At 45.5% G+C, this 14,546-nt stretch overlaps 2 protein-coding genes across 6 annotated transcripts; both read left to right on the plus strand.

Moving 5' to 3' along the window:
• Positions 1–1,083: 1,083 nt before the first annotated feature.
• exoc3l1 (exocyst complex component 3-like 1) lies at positions 1,084–9,476 on the plus strand. 3 transcript variants are annotated; one of them, XM_023971436.2, is made up of 14 exons: positions 1,084–1,816; positions 2,145–2,354; positions 2,885–3,060; positions 3,685–3,904; positions 4,132–4,541; positions 4,779–5,068; positions 5,853–5,970; positions 6,902–7,027; positions 7,212–7,312; positions 7,490–7,606; positions 7,812–8,088; positions 8,176–8,334; positions 8,547–8,680; positions 8,870–9,476. In XM_023971436.2, the coding sequence occupies exons 2-14, from the start codon at positions 2,315–2,317 to the stop codon at positions 9,054–9,056; spliced, it is 2,355 nt and encodes a 784-aa protein (XP_023827204.1). In that variant the 5' UTR covers positions 1,084–1,816; positions 2,145–2,314; the 3' UTR covers positions 9,057–9,476. The 3 variants fall into 3 exon arrangements, with proteins under 3 accessions (XP_023827204.1, XP_023827203.1, XP_023827205.1); XM_023971435.2 differs by lacking the exon at positions 1,084–1,816 and having other exon boundaries at positions 1,834–2,354; XM_023971437.2 differs by lacking the exons at positions 1,084–1,816; positions 2,145–2,354; positions 2,885–3,060 and having other exon boundaries at positions 3,816–3,904; positions 4,137–4,541.
• A 289-nt stretch (positions 9,477–9,765) lies between these two features.
• Positions 9,766–14,531, plus strand: prmt7 (protein arginine methyltransferase 7). 3 transcript variants are annotated; one of them, XM_023971859.2, is made up of 17 exons: positions 9,766–10,032; positions 10,278–10,314; positions 10,511–10,660; positions 10,828–10,936; positions 11,257–11,369; positions 11,454–11,683; positions 11,794–11,974; positions 12,058–12,185; positions 12,332–12,470; positions 12,589–12,672; positions 12,784–12,831; positions 12,926–13,015; positions 13,164–13,325; positions 13,399–13,473; positions 13,645–13,805; positions 13,934–14,030; positions 14,185–14,531. In XM_023971859.2, exons 1-17 carry the CDS (start codon positions 9,938–9,940, stop codon positions 14,341–14,343), a joined length of 2,058 nt encoding a protein of 685 aa, XP_023827627.1. In that variant the 5' UTR covers positions 9,766–9,937; the 3' UTR covers positions 14,344–14,531. The 3 variants fall into 3 exon arrangements, with proteins under 3 accessions (XP_023827627.1, XP_023827628.1, XP_023827629.1); XM_023971860.2 differs by having other exon boundaries at positions 13,648–13,805; XM_023971861.2 differs by lacking the exons at positions 13,934–14,030; positions 14,185–14,531 and having other exon boundaries at positions 13,164–13,473; positions 13,648–13,734.
• The last annotated feature ends 15 nt before the right edge of the window (positions 14,532–14,546 follow it).

Raw genomic sequence — 14,546 nt, forward strand, 5'->3', positions numbered from 1 at the left:
GTGTGACCTTAATGACCAATATTTCTCTATTTTAATATAGTGATGGCAATATTACAATATGAAAGAGCTAGCCATTGGCTGTGTTTATGACAGTTAAGTATTAAAGGCAGACTGCAGCAGTTTGTATCTCAATTTCTATAAAATAATTTCTGGGTAACAATGAAGTAACTTACTGTGATTTTTGGCCAATTCAATTGAAAACAATAAACAAAATAGCTTCTTAGCAAAGATACATTTTTCAAGCAAGAATTGTGCTAGGACTATGGGAGTGGCAAGAAGGTTTGAAACTCTTATTGGTCTATTTGAAGCAATAAGGCCCGAGGGGATGTGGTATATGACCAATATACCACGGCTAAGGGCTGTTCGAAGGCACAACGCGGAGTGCCGTGGTATATTGGTCATATATCACAAACCCCCGAGGTGCCTTATTGCTATTATAAACTGGTTACCAACGTAATTAGAGCAGTAAAAATATATGTTTTTGTCATACCCGTGGTATACGGTCTGGTATACCATGGCTGTCAGCCATTCGGCATTCAGAGCTCGAACCACCCAGTTTACATAAACTGATTTGACACCTAGTGATGTCACCAGGCAGGCAAAAAACCCGTCCCACGAAAACAGCCAGAAATTTCGGGCAGTCTTTTCAAACAACGCCTACACTAAAAGGGCATTAAAATAATTCTCAATTTCACAGTATTATTCCAACCTCCTAGTGTGGGAATGTGTATATTAAACAGGATAATTACATTTGACTGCACTGGGCATTTAAGTGAATGGGGTTGGAGTGGAGCAGGAACTCAGCCCAGGTCAGGAATGCCAGACAGGAAGTACTCACTGTGTTTGGTTTACTACTACAGAAATAGACTTCCTGTTCCCTTGAGCCCCTCTGGGTGGAGGTGGGGCTGTTCTCAGCTCAAGGTGATGACAGTGGTGGAGGGGCGCAGGGGTACACATCTGTATAGACCACTCCTCAAAGTGTTGTGTTCAGCCAGCAAACTGGGGTCCTAATTGGCACCTTGTTCTAAAATGTAGTGTACTATGTGGGACCTGGTCAAAAGTAGTGCACTTTGTAGGCAATATGATGCCAGTTGGTATGCATACTGGGCCTATAGCTAGCATAACATTGACATGAGTGGTGAGATGCCCAGTGCACGCACACAAGGCCAATGTTGTGGCGGAAGTAAGGATAGACATCCAGTGACTTTAGTGATCCGGGTGGTAAGTAAGATACAGTAAGAACAATGGGGCACTGGCCTTGAAAGTACAACAGTCCCACCCTGAGAGGAGACAATATAACATCCTCTTCCCAATCTGTTGCTGTCATATTTGGGAAGTTTCTCTTAGTGTTTTGTTTTGTTAGATACCTGGCCTCAACCCATTATGGTACTTGGCATATGAACCACTAAAGACATGGTACAGGAGGCTTTACATCAAATAAACTCTAATTGACTGCCTCACTGATTTGTGGAAGCTGCATCAACTGGATTGGGTTACAAACTGGAAAGGAAAATAGTTGTAAGAAATCCCATCACGAATACCAAGGCTGTAATAATACCCCCACTGAGGCTGTTGTTGGCTAGTGTCTGTGCCACTTGGCATAGTTCAGTGTGTTTTGAAGAGGTCCAGGAAACGAGGAGATGTAAACACAGACGTGGGGAGAGGTCAGAGGCCTTGACTGATACACAAATAAACAAACTCCCTTTAGAGGTAGCAGTTGTGAAACGTCCCTAGTTTGTCCCAGATCTCAACAGCTGTGGAGGATCAGAGGACATTACTGGGACTTCGCTCCTCAAAGACCAATGTACAGCTTAAGGTCAGTACATAATTTACTCATTGTATTGAGCTGCTTTACAAACTACAATGTCTTACAAATATGGAATAGAGTTTTCCCTTTAATTTCTAATGGCAAGTACTGTATGCATGCATTTTTCTATCAACGAGTATGTATAACATGTATTTGCCCGTAGAGGAAAATAATAATTTCAGACACAGAGCGGCACTCTTCGACACAAGACCATAACCCCTTAGCTCTCCCCCTTTTCCCCCATCCATCTGGATTTTGTCTTTTGGCTGGAGTCCCCTCCCTCTTGCCCTCCCCCTCTTTGCCCCCTCTCCCTCCCTTCCTGCCGGCCTCTGCGTAGAGGATGTGTCTGGGAGTGTGAGAGGAAGGCCGTCAGTACAATGGATATGTGCCTTCGTTCCTCCACCCCTTCTCTCTCTTTCGGGCTCTGATCATCCCCCTCGTTCAGTGGTGTTCTGGCCGTCTGGGTAGGCCACTGTTGGTGGTGGACAGGCGGACCACTGAACTTAAATGTCAGACGGAGACAAGAATGGTGGTGACAAACCTGAAGGTACAGACGTCTACTCTACACACACTACTAACAACCAAAACAGACTACCCACTGACTCTAACCAACACCCACTTCTCACTAACTCACAACAGAGGAAAGACTAGATTGTAATACATTTGCATGTATATCTCTCATCCTCTCCAAATTGAATTGTTTCTGTGTTTAAGACCGAGGAAGCGTATTCCTTTCTGTATTTCAAGCATGATGGTGCTGTTAACGAATACATTAGTCTCATTCTCCATAGGTTTATTGTGCGGCAGAAATGCTGATTTCACATTTAATGCTTGTAGTAAACATCTGTCTCATGACCACCAGTGAGACAGACACAGAGCTGTTTGTTTAAATTGCACACGGATTAACACACCGTGCTGCTCTCCATTGACTCATAATCGCTCATGTCCCCACACACATACAAGCTGAACAAAACAGGGATTTTATTCTATAAAGACAGACAGAGATGCATACTTTCACGTGGATCCTCCTGTCACATAATGTCTGGTGAATTGAGCTTGTTTACGTGTGATTGACAGATGCGGCAGCGCTCCCAGAGGTGTGGCCAGAGGCGGAGCGGGCAGAGAGCTTGGCCCGGGGCGCGGCCCTGAAGTGGGCATCGGGTGTGTTCTGTCGCCCTGAGCATCTGGAGAGGTTAGGACAGTACCGCAAAAGGGAAAGCCAGAGGACCTCATCCATCCAGTCAAGACTCAAGGTATTCTGTTACTACAAACACACCTGCTCTCACTAGAGGMTATTGTCACTTTCCACATGAAATTTAAAAAACTTAAGGGAGAAATTGATTTTTCTAAATGTTTATGTGATGGCAGGTTATTAATCTGTGTCGATGTTAACATAATAAATGGTAAGGTGAAAAATCTGATGGCCTAATACAGGGCTGCCCAACCCTCTTCCTGGAGATCTACAGTCCTGTGGGTTTTCAGTCCAACCCTAATTTAACACACCTGGTTCTACTTATTAGCTGCTCAACAAGACCTTAACTAGCTGAATCAGATATGCTAAATTAGGGTTGGACTGAAAACCTACAGGACAGTAGATCTCCAGGAAGAGGGTTGGGCAGCCCTGGTCTCATAGCTCAAGGGTCGCCGTTGATAATGGCAGACCCTGGCCGTACCACCACTCTCCGAGGGTGTCTCAGGGGGAGTTGGTATATGCAAAAAACACATTTCCAATTCACACATTTGTATAATACACACTTGTACATGTGTGAAATAGGACAAATATAAGCACCCACCAAATTATTATTATATGGCACTTCCACTTGTGCCTTGATTGATTTTCTGATTGTGAGATCCTACATATGTTGCCTTTCCCCCAGTCAGTGGTCCAGTCCTACCTAGAGGGGGTGGGCTGGGGTCTGGAGCAGCTTCGTGAGGCCCGGGCAGAGCTGAAAGAGGTGTCCCATGCCCTGGGGAAGGCAGGGGTGGAGTCCAGCAGAAACGCAGAGGGAGTCAAGGCTCTGGAGATGATGCGAGAGGTCTCTGTCAATCACTGTCAACTCCTTGCTGCCGTTAGCAACCTGCCACGCCTCTACTCTGGTGAGACTGCCCCAACAGCTTCCTTGGTTCTGTAGCTTCACAACTGGGAAAATATTTCATGAATCTGTTCAAATAAAACTTAATTTAATCTTCAGAGAGACTCCCATAAATGCACATATCCTGTTCCTTAAGGAATAATTGAATGACTCCCTTTCAGCCTACACTTCAATAACTATGTCAATCTGTAACTTGGCTAAAACTACAGTGTCTCCCTTGTTACCTGTCAGTACAGAGCATGGTATCGGAGACAGAGAGGCTGGTGGAATCTCGCCGGCTCCTGGAGGCCCACGCACGTCTGATGGAGCTGGAGTGCTGGCAGGATGACGTCCTGTGGCAGCTCCATGGAGCAGGGGCCCCTGGGACAGCCCTCAGTGCCCAGGATGAGGAGCTGGTCAGGAACTACTTCTCAGGCGTTGGAAAGCTGGTGGAGGCTCTGGGGAAGGAGCTGTGGGCAGTGGTGGGGAGTGGACTGGCTTTAGCCCGGCAGAACCCTACGCCGTTTGTGTCTGCTGTGAGGATTGTGGAGCGAGAGGAGGCGCTGGATCAGGCCATGCTCGAGGAGAGAGGAGGTGCAGGGGGCCACAGCAGGCCTCTTCCCCCTGGACGGCCACGCTGCTGGAGGGAGCGCTTCTTCCAAGTATGTCTAGACTTGTATGTACACTAGTTGAATACAGTGAGATTCAATGATTGGGTTGAGCATCGTTCAAGAGCCCACATTGCTATGCAAGTAGAATTGTACAACACCATACATGACTGGAATAGAGCATGATGCAATAGGCCTAGGTCCTATGTTAATGAGATACAGGGATGGTTTTCCTTATGTTTTGACAGTAGCATTGTACAGGTGCTTTACAGTGATGTTGTACTCTGTTAGGTGTTGGAAGAGGCAGTGTCTGCACGTTTCCGTAGCGTCTCTTACCTGCACACCCGTGGGCCTGGCCTTGCAGGCCACCTGTCTGCCCTACAGCACGGAATCATGGGAGACCTGGCCACGGTGCGCCACCTGCTGGACCACTGCGTTCCGCCCCACTATAACCTGACCAGGGCCTACCTCCGCGCCTGCCACCGCTGTCTACAGTCACACATGGGCCAGGTCAGTGGATGGGAGCTGGAGAGCGGGGAGATCTTTGCTGTTCTTAACTGGGTCCTACACATCTACAACAGGTGAGCAAATATAGACCAAACAATTTGAGCCAAAGTATGTTTTTGTGTGTTAATAGGGTTGCAAAAGGAGGGTATATTACTGGAAACTTTATAAGTTTACCAGTAAACTTACAGAATTTTGGTATCTTTCAAGGCTTTTATGTATTCTATCACAAGACATTTAGTGGCCCTTTTGGGAACTTCAGGTTATCACAGGTGTCTGTAATTATCTCTGGCCTGCTGTCTGGCCTTATCCCATTATTATATGAAATAATTACATAAGATGATTTCAAAATAAAACCTTGAATGACAAAGCTGTAAAAAATTATCCTAAATATAAACCATAATACCATTGGTGTTCAATATGGGAGTTTGAGAATGAAATATCCTTTATATTTTTAATTATTTGATTATGGCATTGTCTATGTATTTGTTGACAATGTTTTTGAGTCAATCTGGTGGCAGTTGTAAAAAAAAAAGTTGATAGTTTGAGGAGTTGCAAAGGTAATTGAAAATAATGCTATTGTTGATTAAATGCTTTTTCAATAATTAGGCTATTTTCTCTTGAACCATATGATCTATCTACTAGAAACTCATGACAATATGGACAAATTAATGCTATATATAATTTAAGTTATTCAAGTATAAATGACCAAAGTTACCATAGATTGCAATCGATTTTCTGTTGATTACAAAATTACTGAAGACTCCGGTAACTTTGGTAAATTACGGTAGCTTTGCAACCCTAGTTGTTAATGAGTGTAGAGTTGTTTTGGTGTGATCAGTGTGTACTGTATGTGTGCAGCTCAGATATGATGGGGCATCCAGACCTAATGGTGGAGATGGAGTCAGAGGAGCTGGGACCCCTGATCTCCCAGGAGTGTCTGGAACAGCTGCAGAACAAATACGTACACAGTGTGCGGGTGGGTGAGACTTCTGGCTCTCTGAGTTGTCTGTCTGTCTGCCTATCTATCTGTGTTTCTAACTAGGTCTTGTTTGTTTGTGTACTAATGCCTCTGTGCACATGCACTGTGGTGTGGCATATCTGTCTCTGTGGATTTCTTTTTGTATTTTACCCCCTTTTTCTTCCAAATTTTCGATATTTTCTCATTTCTGCAACTCCCCAATGGACTCGGGAGAGGCAAGGGTGGAGTCATGCATCCTCCAAAACATGACCCGCCTAACCGCGCTCCTTAAAACCCGCCAGCTTAACCCGGAAGCCAGCTGCACCAATGTGTCGGAGGAAACACTGTTCAACTGGCGACCGGGGTCAGCCTGCAGGCACCTGGCCTGCCACAAGGAGTCGCTAGAGTGCGATGAGCCAAGTAAAGCCCCACCGGCCAAACCCTCCCCTAACCTGGACAACGCTGGGACAATTGTGCCCCTTCCCATGGGACTCCCGGCCCCGGCCGGTTGTGGCACAGCCCGGAAATGAACCCGGGTCTGTAGTAACGCCTCTAGCACTGCGATGCCGTGGCTTAGACCGTTGCGCCACTCAGGAGGCCCCCGTGGAGTTTGTTTTATTGTGTTGTAGAAAAGTGTGGTGGAGTGTGTATTGTGCTGTAGAAATGTGTGGTTGAGTGGAGTGTGTATTGTGCTGTAGAAAAGTGTGGTTGAGTGGAGTGGTGTATTTGTGTGTTAGAAAAGTGTGGTGGAGTGTGTATTGTGCTGTAGAAATGTGTGGTTGAGTGGAGTGTGTATTGTGCTGTAGAAAAGTTGTGGTGAGTGGAGTGTGTATTGTGCTGTAGAAAAGTGTGGTTGAGTGGAGTGTGTATTGTGCTGTAGAAAAGTGTGGTGGAGTGTGTATTGTGCTGTAGAAAAGTGTGGTTGAGTGGAGTGTGTATTGTGCTGTAGAAAAGTGTGTCTGAGTGGATGCATAAGGCCCTGGAGGTGGAGCTGACAGACTGGCAGAGAGACCAGGAACCAGACACTGACCACGAAGGCTTTTACCTCACCAGCCTGCCAACCATCATCACACAGGTTAACATACATACCTCACTACTTCTACATTAATATTGGTTTAAAATGTGGTTAAATTATATTTCTATGCAGATACATGAGTTGTGGCAATGTTGTGTTTGTTTTGTGGCGACACATTGAGGAGTGTTTTGAGGCCGGTGATTGAGTTGGACTGATAATTGTGTTTGTGTTGTGGTTGTGTTAGATGCTGGAAGAGAATGCACGGGTGGCTCTGATGGTTAGTGAATCACTTCGGGATCAGACCATACAGATGGGGCTCTATGAGATGGAGAACCTCCTCAATAGGTGGGTCAGTGTTCTTATGTCAGTATGTTTGTGAATGTGGCACAAAATCAGTGATACTTTTCACACATTTAAGGTCTAATGCAACCTATGATATTTTATTGTAACTGCAATTAAATACGGGGTCCTCGTTCTCTTTCCATCATGTAAGTCTCTCATCCCGTCTCCCTCTGTTTCCAGGTTTCGGGAGGCTCTTGTGGAATTTGGGAAGGAGCACCGCAGGGATCAGAGCACAAATCAAAACAAGTTCTATCTCCATTATCTACTGGCCTCTATAAGCAACTGCATCATCCTCAAGTGAGCTTCTGTACATTGTTTTATTTTTGTCAGTGTTATCTGTTTCTGTTCATCTGTACGTTCATCAATGTGACTCTGTGTACACACATACATGCTGTATATTATACAGTTTGTTCAAGACTGTCCTTGCCTCTCCTCTCAACTCCTTTCCTCTTCTTCCCCTCCCCTCTCTTCTGTTTCTCCCCCTTTCCTATCCTCTCCTCAGGACCTCCACAGAGAGTTTGCAGCAGCAGCTCTCGTCCCGTTCAGCCAGCCGGTTCTCCCGGACTCCCCCCGGCCCCCTGGCTGCTCTGGACCGGGCAGTGAGGAGGGCCTGCCGCCTGGTGATGGACCAGCTGCTGCTAGAGCTCCAGCCTTTCCTGCAGGGACTACTGTCTCGCTCCTGGCTGGCCCAGGGAGACGTCATGGTTACCCTGAAGTTATGTGGAGTCCTGGAGCGCCATTTTGAGCTGTATAGTCGTGTTCGCCCACCCTGCCGGCAGGTCAGGCTCTTTGACAATCAAATTAGTCTGTAAAGGACTTATACTAGTCTCCTGTATGGTATTGTTGACCCCTCCCTGTTCCTGTAGCGTTTGCAGGAAGAGTGCCAGTGGCTGACGGTAGTGGAGTATGTGAGGGTGTTGATGCAGAAGAGGCTGGTGTGTCGGAATGCAGAGGAGCGGCGCCAGCTCGCCCAGAGAATGGCACTGGATGCCCAGCATCTGAGGGATCTCTTCCAGGGCCTGGTGGTGAGGATAGCCTTGAGTTTAGCCACACCCAGTGACACCCAGTTTAGTGGGACACTCGGCACAGCTCTGCTCTGTCCTCTATCCCACGGTCCACGGACTACATACCCAACCCACACCATACTCAACATATACCCACCCCTTCCTTCATTTTTATTCACTACACCATTTTATTTACAGTATTCCATGTTCATGCATGCACTGTGTCTGTTTAGGAAGTGGAGGGATCAGTGAGTGAGGTGAACCCAATGGCTTTACTGCCTGTTCTGGCTGACTTCATCCGGCTAAAAGACCCTAGCATGCTTACGCTCGAGGTGTCTGGACTGGTGGCCAAGTACCCTGATATCAGGTATACACACAATCTTTACCATATCAATTTCCTGTAAATCAATTCATGTTTTTTAACACATCTAACATTTGCCTTAATGACCTCACTCCTAAGACATGATTATATCAGGGACACTTGTACAGCTGTCTCTTCAGTAATCTGGTGTTGATCTTCTGTGTTGGTCTTCTCTCTTCTGTCTGTGCCCCTCAGTGATGAGCATGTGTCAGTGTTGCTGGATGTTAGGGGGGATGTTTCCAGGGATGTGAGGGGTACAGTTCTGGATCTCCTGGAGCAGAGCACTCCTCCTCTTCCTGCTGGCTACCGACCCATCTTCTCTGACATCCTGGTCCCTACTCCTAGCATGCCATTCTGTCTGCCTACTGCCAAGTGTGCCTGACTACAATTTTGCAGCCTTTAAATCCACGCAACACACAGCTTGTGATTCATAAGTTATATCAACTTTATAATACATCCATCCACCGCACAGTGGATTGTATATCAAGCTTGATGGTCTGCAGAGTTCAAATCTATGTTTATTGGTCTTGTACACAGTTTAGCAGGTGTTATTGCAGATGCAGTGAAATGCTTGTCCAGCTTCACAGGGTGGTACTATGGATATTGTCTGGTGAGATGGTCTTAATGAATACATTACAATTCCAATGTAATTTAAATCAATCCGTTTGATGTTCTGAATTGATTGTTACCACAAGAGACTGTACCTACAGAAAATCGGGGGGCACCTGTAATGTGATGTATTTTACTGTATTATTCATTGTATGTATATTCAGATGAACAATACATTCTAAATGAAAATCTGTGGGTTTCGTTACTTTTTACTTGGAAAAATAGTTGATGAATCTGTTACATGACAAGTGTACACTGCCAGAAAAAAAGAGCCGAAGCACTCAGATTACAAGGGGTTAATTTGACACTTGTCATGTGACTTGGAGGGTGACGTCAGGTGGGTATTCATTACGGAAACCRTTAGCTTCTGTTTTGTTCTTAAACGGCCAACGGAGTAAAACTTGAGTTTCTATTGGACACATTCAGGTAGTTTCCGCCCATTTTGTACTGTTTGAGAAACGTTTTCCAACAGAATTCACGGAGTGAATACACCCCAATTGACATTCCGGGGGAGAAAACATGTCTGCCCCCGTTAAAGCAATGCTGCCATAATCCAATTTGGTAGGGATTAGTGTAAAAACGGTATTATTCTGGAATACAATATATTATATTGAATCAAAAACGCGGCATCGGAATCGATATATAGCTACCGTAATGAAGACTTTCTGCGGACGTGCCAACCCGGCCACAGGCGCGTTGGATTGGGTCGAGGAGAGTGAGGAGTATGACTACCATCAAGAGATTGCCAGGTAGTTAACGTTATGCTAGCAAGCCAACCACTTCTATTCCATTAAAAGATTCCGCCAATGCAACATTTCGTTTGTATATCATTTAATATTAATTTATTGCACTAGCTATACAAAGCACTATTTTCTGTCTTTTTGTCAAATCACTTTATTAACCATGAGGTGAGCTCGATTTAGCGTCCGGGGCGTTTAGGCAGTGTTCCCACGTCCGTATCTGATCAAATTATGATCACCGGTTTGTTTCTCAGGTCCTGCTATGCTGATATGCTGCACGATCACGATAGGGTGAGTGTGTGTCCATGCTTCCTTTGACAGGAAATAACACTTACAGCATATAGTTTGTACTTTTCCTGTATGTTTCTGTGGTTCTCTGCCCGGGGGGTACCCCTGAAGTACCCCTCATGTGCATTTTACCAGTAGGCCTAGTACCCCTGGTTGGGAACCACTGATGTATCTAAACCTCTGTATGTCTGCCCTCCAGAATGAGAAGTACTACCAGGGCATCAGGGCTGCTGTGAGCAGAGTGAAGGCACGGGGTGAGAAAGTCATCGTTCTAGACATTGGCACTGGAACAGGACTGCTGTCCATGATGGCTGTCACAGCTGGGGCTGACTACTGCTATGCTGTAGAGGTGAGCATGAGTTTGAAACCCACACACCATTGGCAAATCAATCAAATATCATTTAGAATTCACCATCAATGACAGGATAGTGGAAATGGAATATAGGAAAAGGTGTTCTAATGAAGAATTGATTTTGAAACACCCTTTAATTGTGGTTTGTTTGTCTCATCCAATAGGTTTTCAAGCCCATGGCAGACGCTGCTTTCCGAATAGTGAAGAAAAATGGCTTCTCAGACAAGATCAAGATCATCAATAAACACTCTACAGAAGTGACAGTTGGACTAGGTAAGTCACACGTATCATACACACAGTCATGTGATGTACAGTTGTGCTGATTCAAAAATTACTTTTCAAATTGCCTGTGCTGCAGCATCAGTAACTCCTGTGTGTGACTAACTCCAAGTTTGACGGCAAGTGCAAAGTTTGTTTTTGAATCATCTTAACAATAACCCATGTATTGAACTGTGACCTGAAATATTTCTGCAAATATGCCTCATACAGTGCAGTTACATCCACTTTGAAGCACTTTTCTTTAACTGTGCAGGGAAACTTTTTAACCTCAACTGTATGTTATCATAAGATTGCTACATGTGTTTTCACTCCAGATGGAGACATGCAGACTCGAGCCAACATCCTCATCACAGAGCTGTTTGACACTGAACTAATTGGAGAGGGAGCCTTACCCAGCTATGAACACGCTCATCTCAAACTGGTCCAGGTAGGTGTGTCTGTGTGTGCTTGCGTGCACGTGTGTTGTGAGAAATAATCAGACGTGTGAAGCAGATGTGTATTTCTCCTGTAGGAGGGCTGTGAGGCTGTGCCCCACCGTGCCACAGTGTATGCCCAGCTAGTGGAGTCAGAGCAGTTGTGGAGTTGGGCACAGTTACAACCCATGGAGGTGGATGGTCGCAAACTGCTACCTCCTCCCGCTGTAAGCCACTGTGCTGGAGCCCACTCGGTCTGTGACATCCAGCTCAGCCAGGTGCCCCCTAACCGCTTCACACCACTAGGGCCTCTCTGCACCATGTTCAGGTGAGATGCACATTGTTGAACAAACATGTATTATTCATATATTCCCAATGAATATTCTCCATTCAGTGGTCATTTATGCCTTTCTCTCTCTTTTCTTCTCTCCCTCTCAGTGTGGACTTCAGTAAGCCAGTGAGCAGTGCTCCTCAGTCCCACTCCTCCAGCTTCCTAGCTCAGTCCAGTGGCCGGGCTCAGGTGGTCCTCTCCTGGTGGGACATAGACATGGACCCCAGCGGCTCCATCGTGTGTTCCATGGCTCCCAGCTGGACCTACCCAGACCCTCAGTCTGCTCCTGTAAGTGCAGTGGGTATGTCATGGATGTACATGTGTGATACAGTTTGAGGAAGTAATGTTTGTGTGTTTGTCTGTCTTTTTAGTGGCGGGATCACTGGATGCAGAGTGTCTACTTCCTTCCTGTGGAGAGGAGGGTGGCAGAGGGAGAGGAACTCAGCCTTACTGTCTCCCATGACGACTACAGCCTGTGGTACAGCCTACAGCCAGACGGGTAACTAACTCCTATACACACACACTCTAGACTACTTAGATGTACAAAACTGTCTGTAGTTACCTAATGTTGCACAAACAAAGAAGGGTGAGGTAAAGGTTGTTTAATCAGAGCTGTGTGCGATTGTTTATTATGTGTCCTCTCAGTCAACAGGGCACATTGAGTGAGGCACCACCTTGTCGGCCATGTTGCGTCTGTCAGGCTCACCTGGTGTGGACACGCACACGCTTCGGGGAGCTCAATGACCGCCAGCGCACACAGAGCTACGTCAGAGCTCTACGCAGTGTGAGTGATGAGGTTTGGGGGTCAGGTATAGAGCAGGGTGTGTGCAGCTTTGCCATAATGGATATGGTGAAGCTACTATTCGATACAAATCATGAATATGGGTGTTTGTCAATTTTAGGTTGTAAAACCAGACAGCGTGTGCGTAGGGGTCAGTGATGGGAGTCTGTTACCCATCTTCGCTCACATGCTTGGAGCTAAGAAGGTATTACAATTTTGACTTTGTCATGCTCTTACTTGTATATGTTTACTCACCTATTTGGTATTTGAAATTATTCCAACAAGGCCACACTAAGGTTTGTCTGTATCCATCCAGGTGTTCAGTTTGGAAAACTCTGGAATGTTGAAGCAGGTCATTGAACAAGTGAGAGTCCCCATAACAAAAGCTTTTACTTCGTTCAGATCTATTTGTAAAAGTCAATGACCACAGGGTTGCTAAAATGTGTATATCGCTGTAGGTGCTGAATGCCAACTCCATGAGAGGAGGAGTTCAGATTCTGGGGATTCGTCCTGACCAGCTGTCCAGTACTGACCTGGCGGGGGAACAGGTATTAACAGTAACACTGTTTGAGGGTGATCTGTATATGATATACAGTATTAGAATCCCCTGAACAGTGTCTTTACAAAAACTATTTTACACTTGTAAAAGTTGTTACTCTTTTCTACTGCTTTCTATTTGATTCATGTGTCCCCTAGATATCAGTGTTGATAGGTGAGCCCTACTTCAGCACCAGTCTTCTGCCCTGGCACTCCCTGTACTTCTGGTACTGTCGTACTGCCCTGGTCCGTCTGCTGACACCCACTGCCACCATCTTGCCTTGCTCTGCCATTCTGTGCATGGTCGCTGTGGAGTTTCAGGTAAGAGATATTGGTATCTGTAGTAAAATGAAAAGTAAACTTTTGAACTTGTGTGCCTCTCTCATTCACTCAGGATCTGTGGAGGATAAGAGCTCCTTGTGGTACATGTGAAGGCTTTGATGTTGGACCTATGGATGAGATGGTTCAGGTTAGAATCCACCTCTTTCAATATGTACTTAAACTACCGTTAAGTGAATGGACATAATTTCATTTGGAGAAAAATACACTATCAATGTGATCAAAGATAGCAATGGGCACTGCTCTAGTCTATTCATTAGCTCTCTCACAGCAGTGCACCTTTTTAACGCTCCCCACGCAGCAGTCTCTGGATTTCCGTGAGTCCCATGAGGCCGAGCCACAGCCTCTATGGGAGTACCCGTGTCGGGCCCTGACCCAGCCCAGAGCTGTCATGACCTTTGACTTCCTACAGTGTGTTCCTGAACAGCCAATCAGATGTCAGGGATCACTACCATTTACGAGGTATGGGCTCAGAATTTTTTTTCTCTTTCTCATACCGGTAAGTAAATTGTCATTATCTCCTAGCCAGAGCACAATCTCAAATAACAGCATTCCAAATGGTCCCTAACACCATTTGTGTTTCTGTACAGGAGGGGACGTTGCCATGGTGTGGCCCTGTGGATGGAGTACCAACTGAATGATGACATCAAAGTTAGCATGGGCCTGACAAGACCAGTCAGTGAAGAGGTACTAACATCACTCATTCAATACTACTAATGCATTGCAATTTGTATTTTTCTGTAATTCAGTATGAATCCCTGATAAAGGTTAAATAAATTCACTGATCCAAAATGGTTCTATACAGTTGAATAGTAAATTAACCCCTCTTGTTCCCCTGTAGGGTGCCTGTGAATGGAGTCTCCATCGGAAACAAGGCGTGTACTTCTTCAGGTCCCCATGGGAGAGCTCAGGGGATGGAAGGGCCTCAGTGTCTTATAGTTTCACCTTTGAACCCAGCATTGGGGATATCAAAATGGACTTCACAGTTGCCTCACAGTGATCTGTAGTGGTACACATGAAACTGGACATCTCTGGGTTGGCTTCTATAAAGAGGACAGACATTGCAAATACAGACCCAAATTACTCTAGTAAAACCAAATACTGATGGATGGTGTTTGTTTTATACTGTATTCTTGTGCTTTTAAGTTTGAAAGTGAATATATAAACAGGTCATGATTGAAAAATTGTCATTGAATCTGTAAA

Source organism: Salvelinus sp. IW2-2015, linkage group LG26 (genome assembly GCF_002910315.2).
Source record: "Salvelinus sp. IW2-2015 linkage group LG26, ASM291031v2, whole genome shotgun sequence".
In the NCBI taxonomy this organism is placed as follows: Eukaryota; Metazoa; Chordata; class Actinopteri; order Salmoniformes; family Salmonidae; genus Salvelinus; species Salvelinus sp. IW2-2015.

What these genes read in the sequence shown, in the direction of transcription:
- exoc3l1 (XM_023971436.2), top strand. Translation starts at nt 2,315, where the DNA reads ATGTCAGACGGAGACAAGAATGGTGGTGACAAACCTGAAG. An exon ending in TGGTGGTGACAAACCTGAAG is followed by an intron (nt 2,355 to 2,884) that starts GTACAGACGTCT and finishes TGTGATTGACAG; the next exon opens with ATGCGGCAGCGCTCCCAGAG. An exon ending in GGAGGGAGCGCTTCTTCCAA is followed by an intron (nt 4,542 to 4,778) that starts GTATGTCTAGAC and finishes GTACTCTGTTAG; the next exon opens with GTGTTGGAAGAGGCAGTGTC.
- prmt7 (XM_023971859.2), top strand. Translation starts at nt 9,938, where the DNA reads ATGAAGACTTTCTGCGGACGTGCCAACCCGGCCACAGGCGCGTTGGAT. An exon ending in ACTACTGCTATGCTGTAGAG is followed by an intron (nt 10,661 to 10,827) that starts GTGAGCATGAGT and finishes CTCATCCAATAG; the next exon opens with GTTTTCAAGCCCATGGCAGA. An exon ending in CTCATCTCAAACTGGTCCAG is followed by an intron (nt 11,370 to 11,453) that starts GTAGGTGTGTCT and finishes TTTCTCCTGTAG; the next exon opens with GAGGGCTGTGAGGCTGTGCC.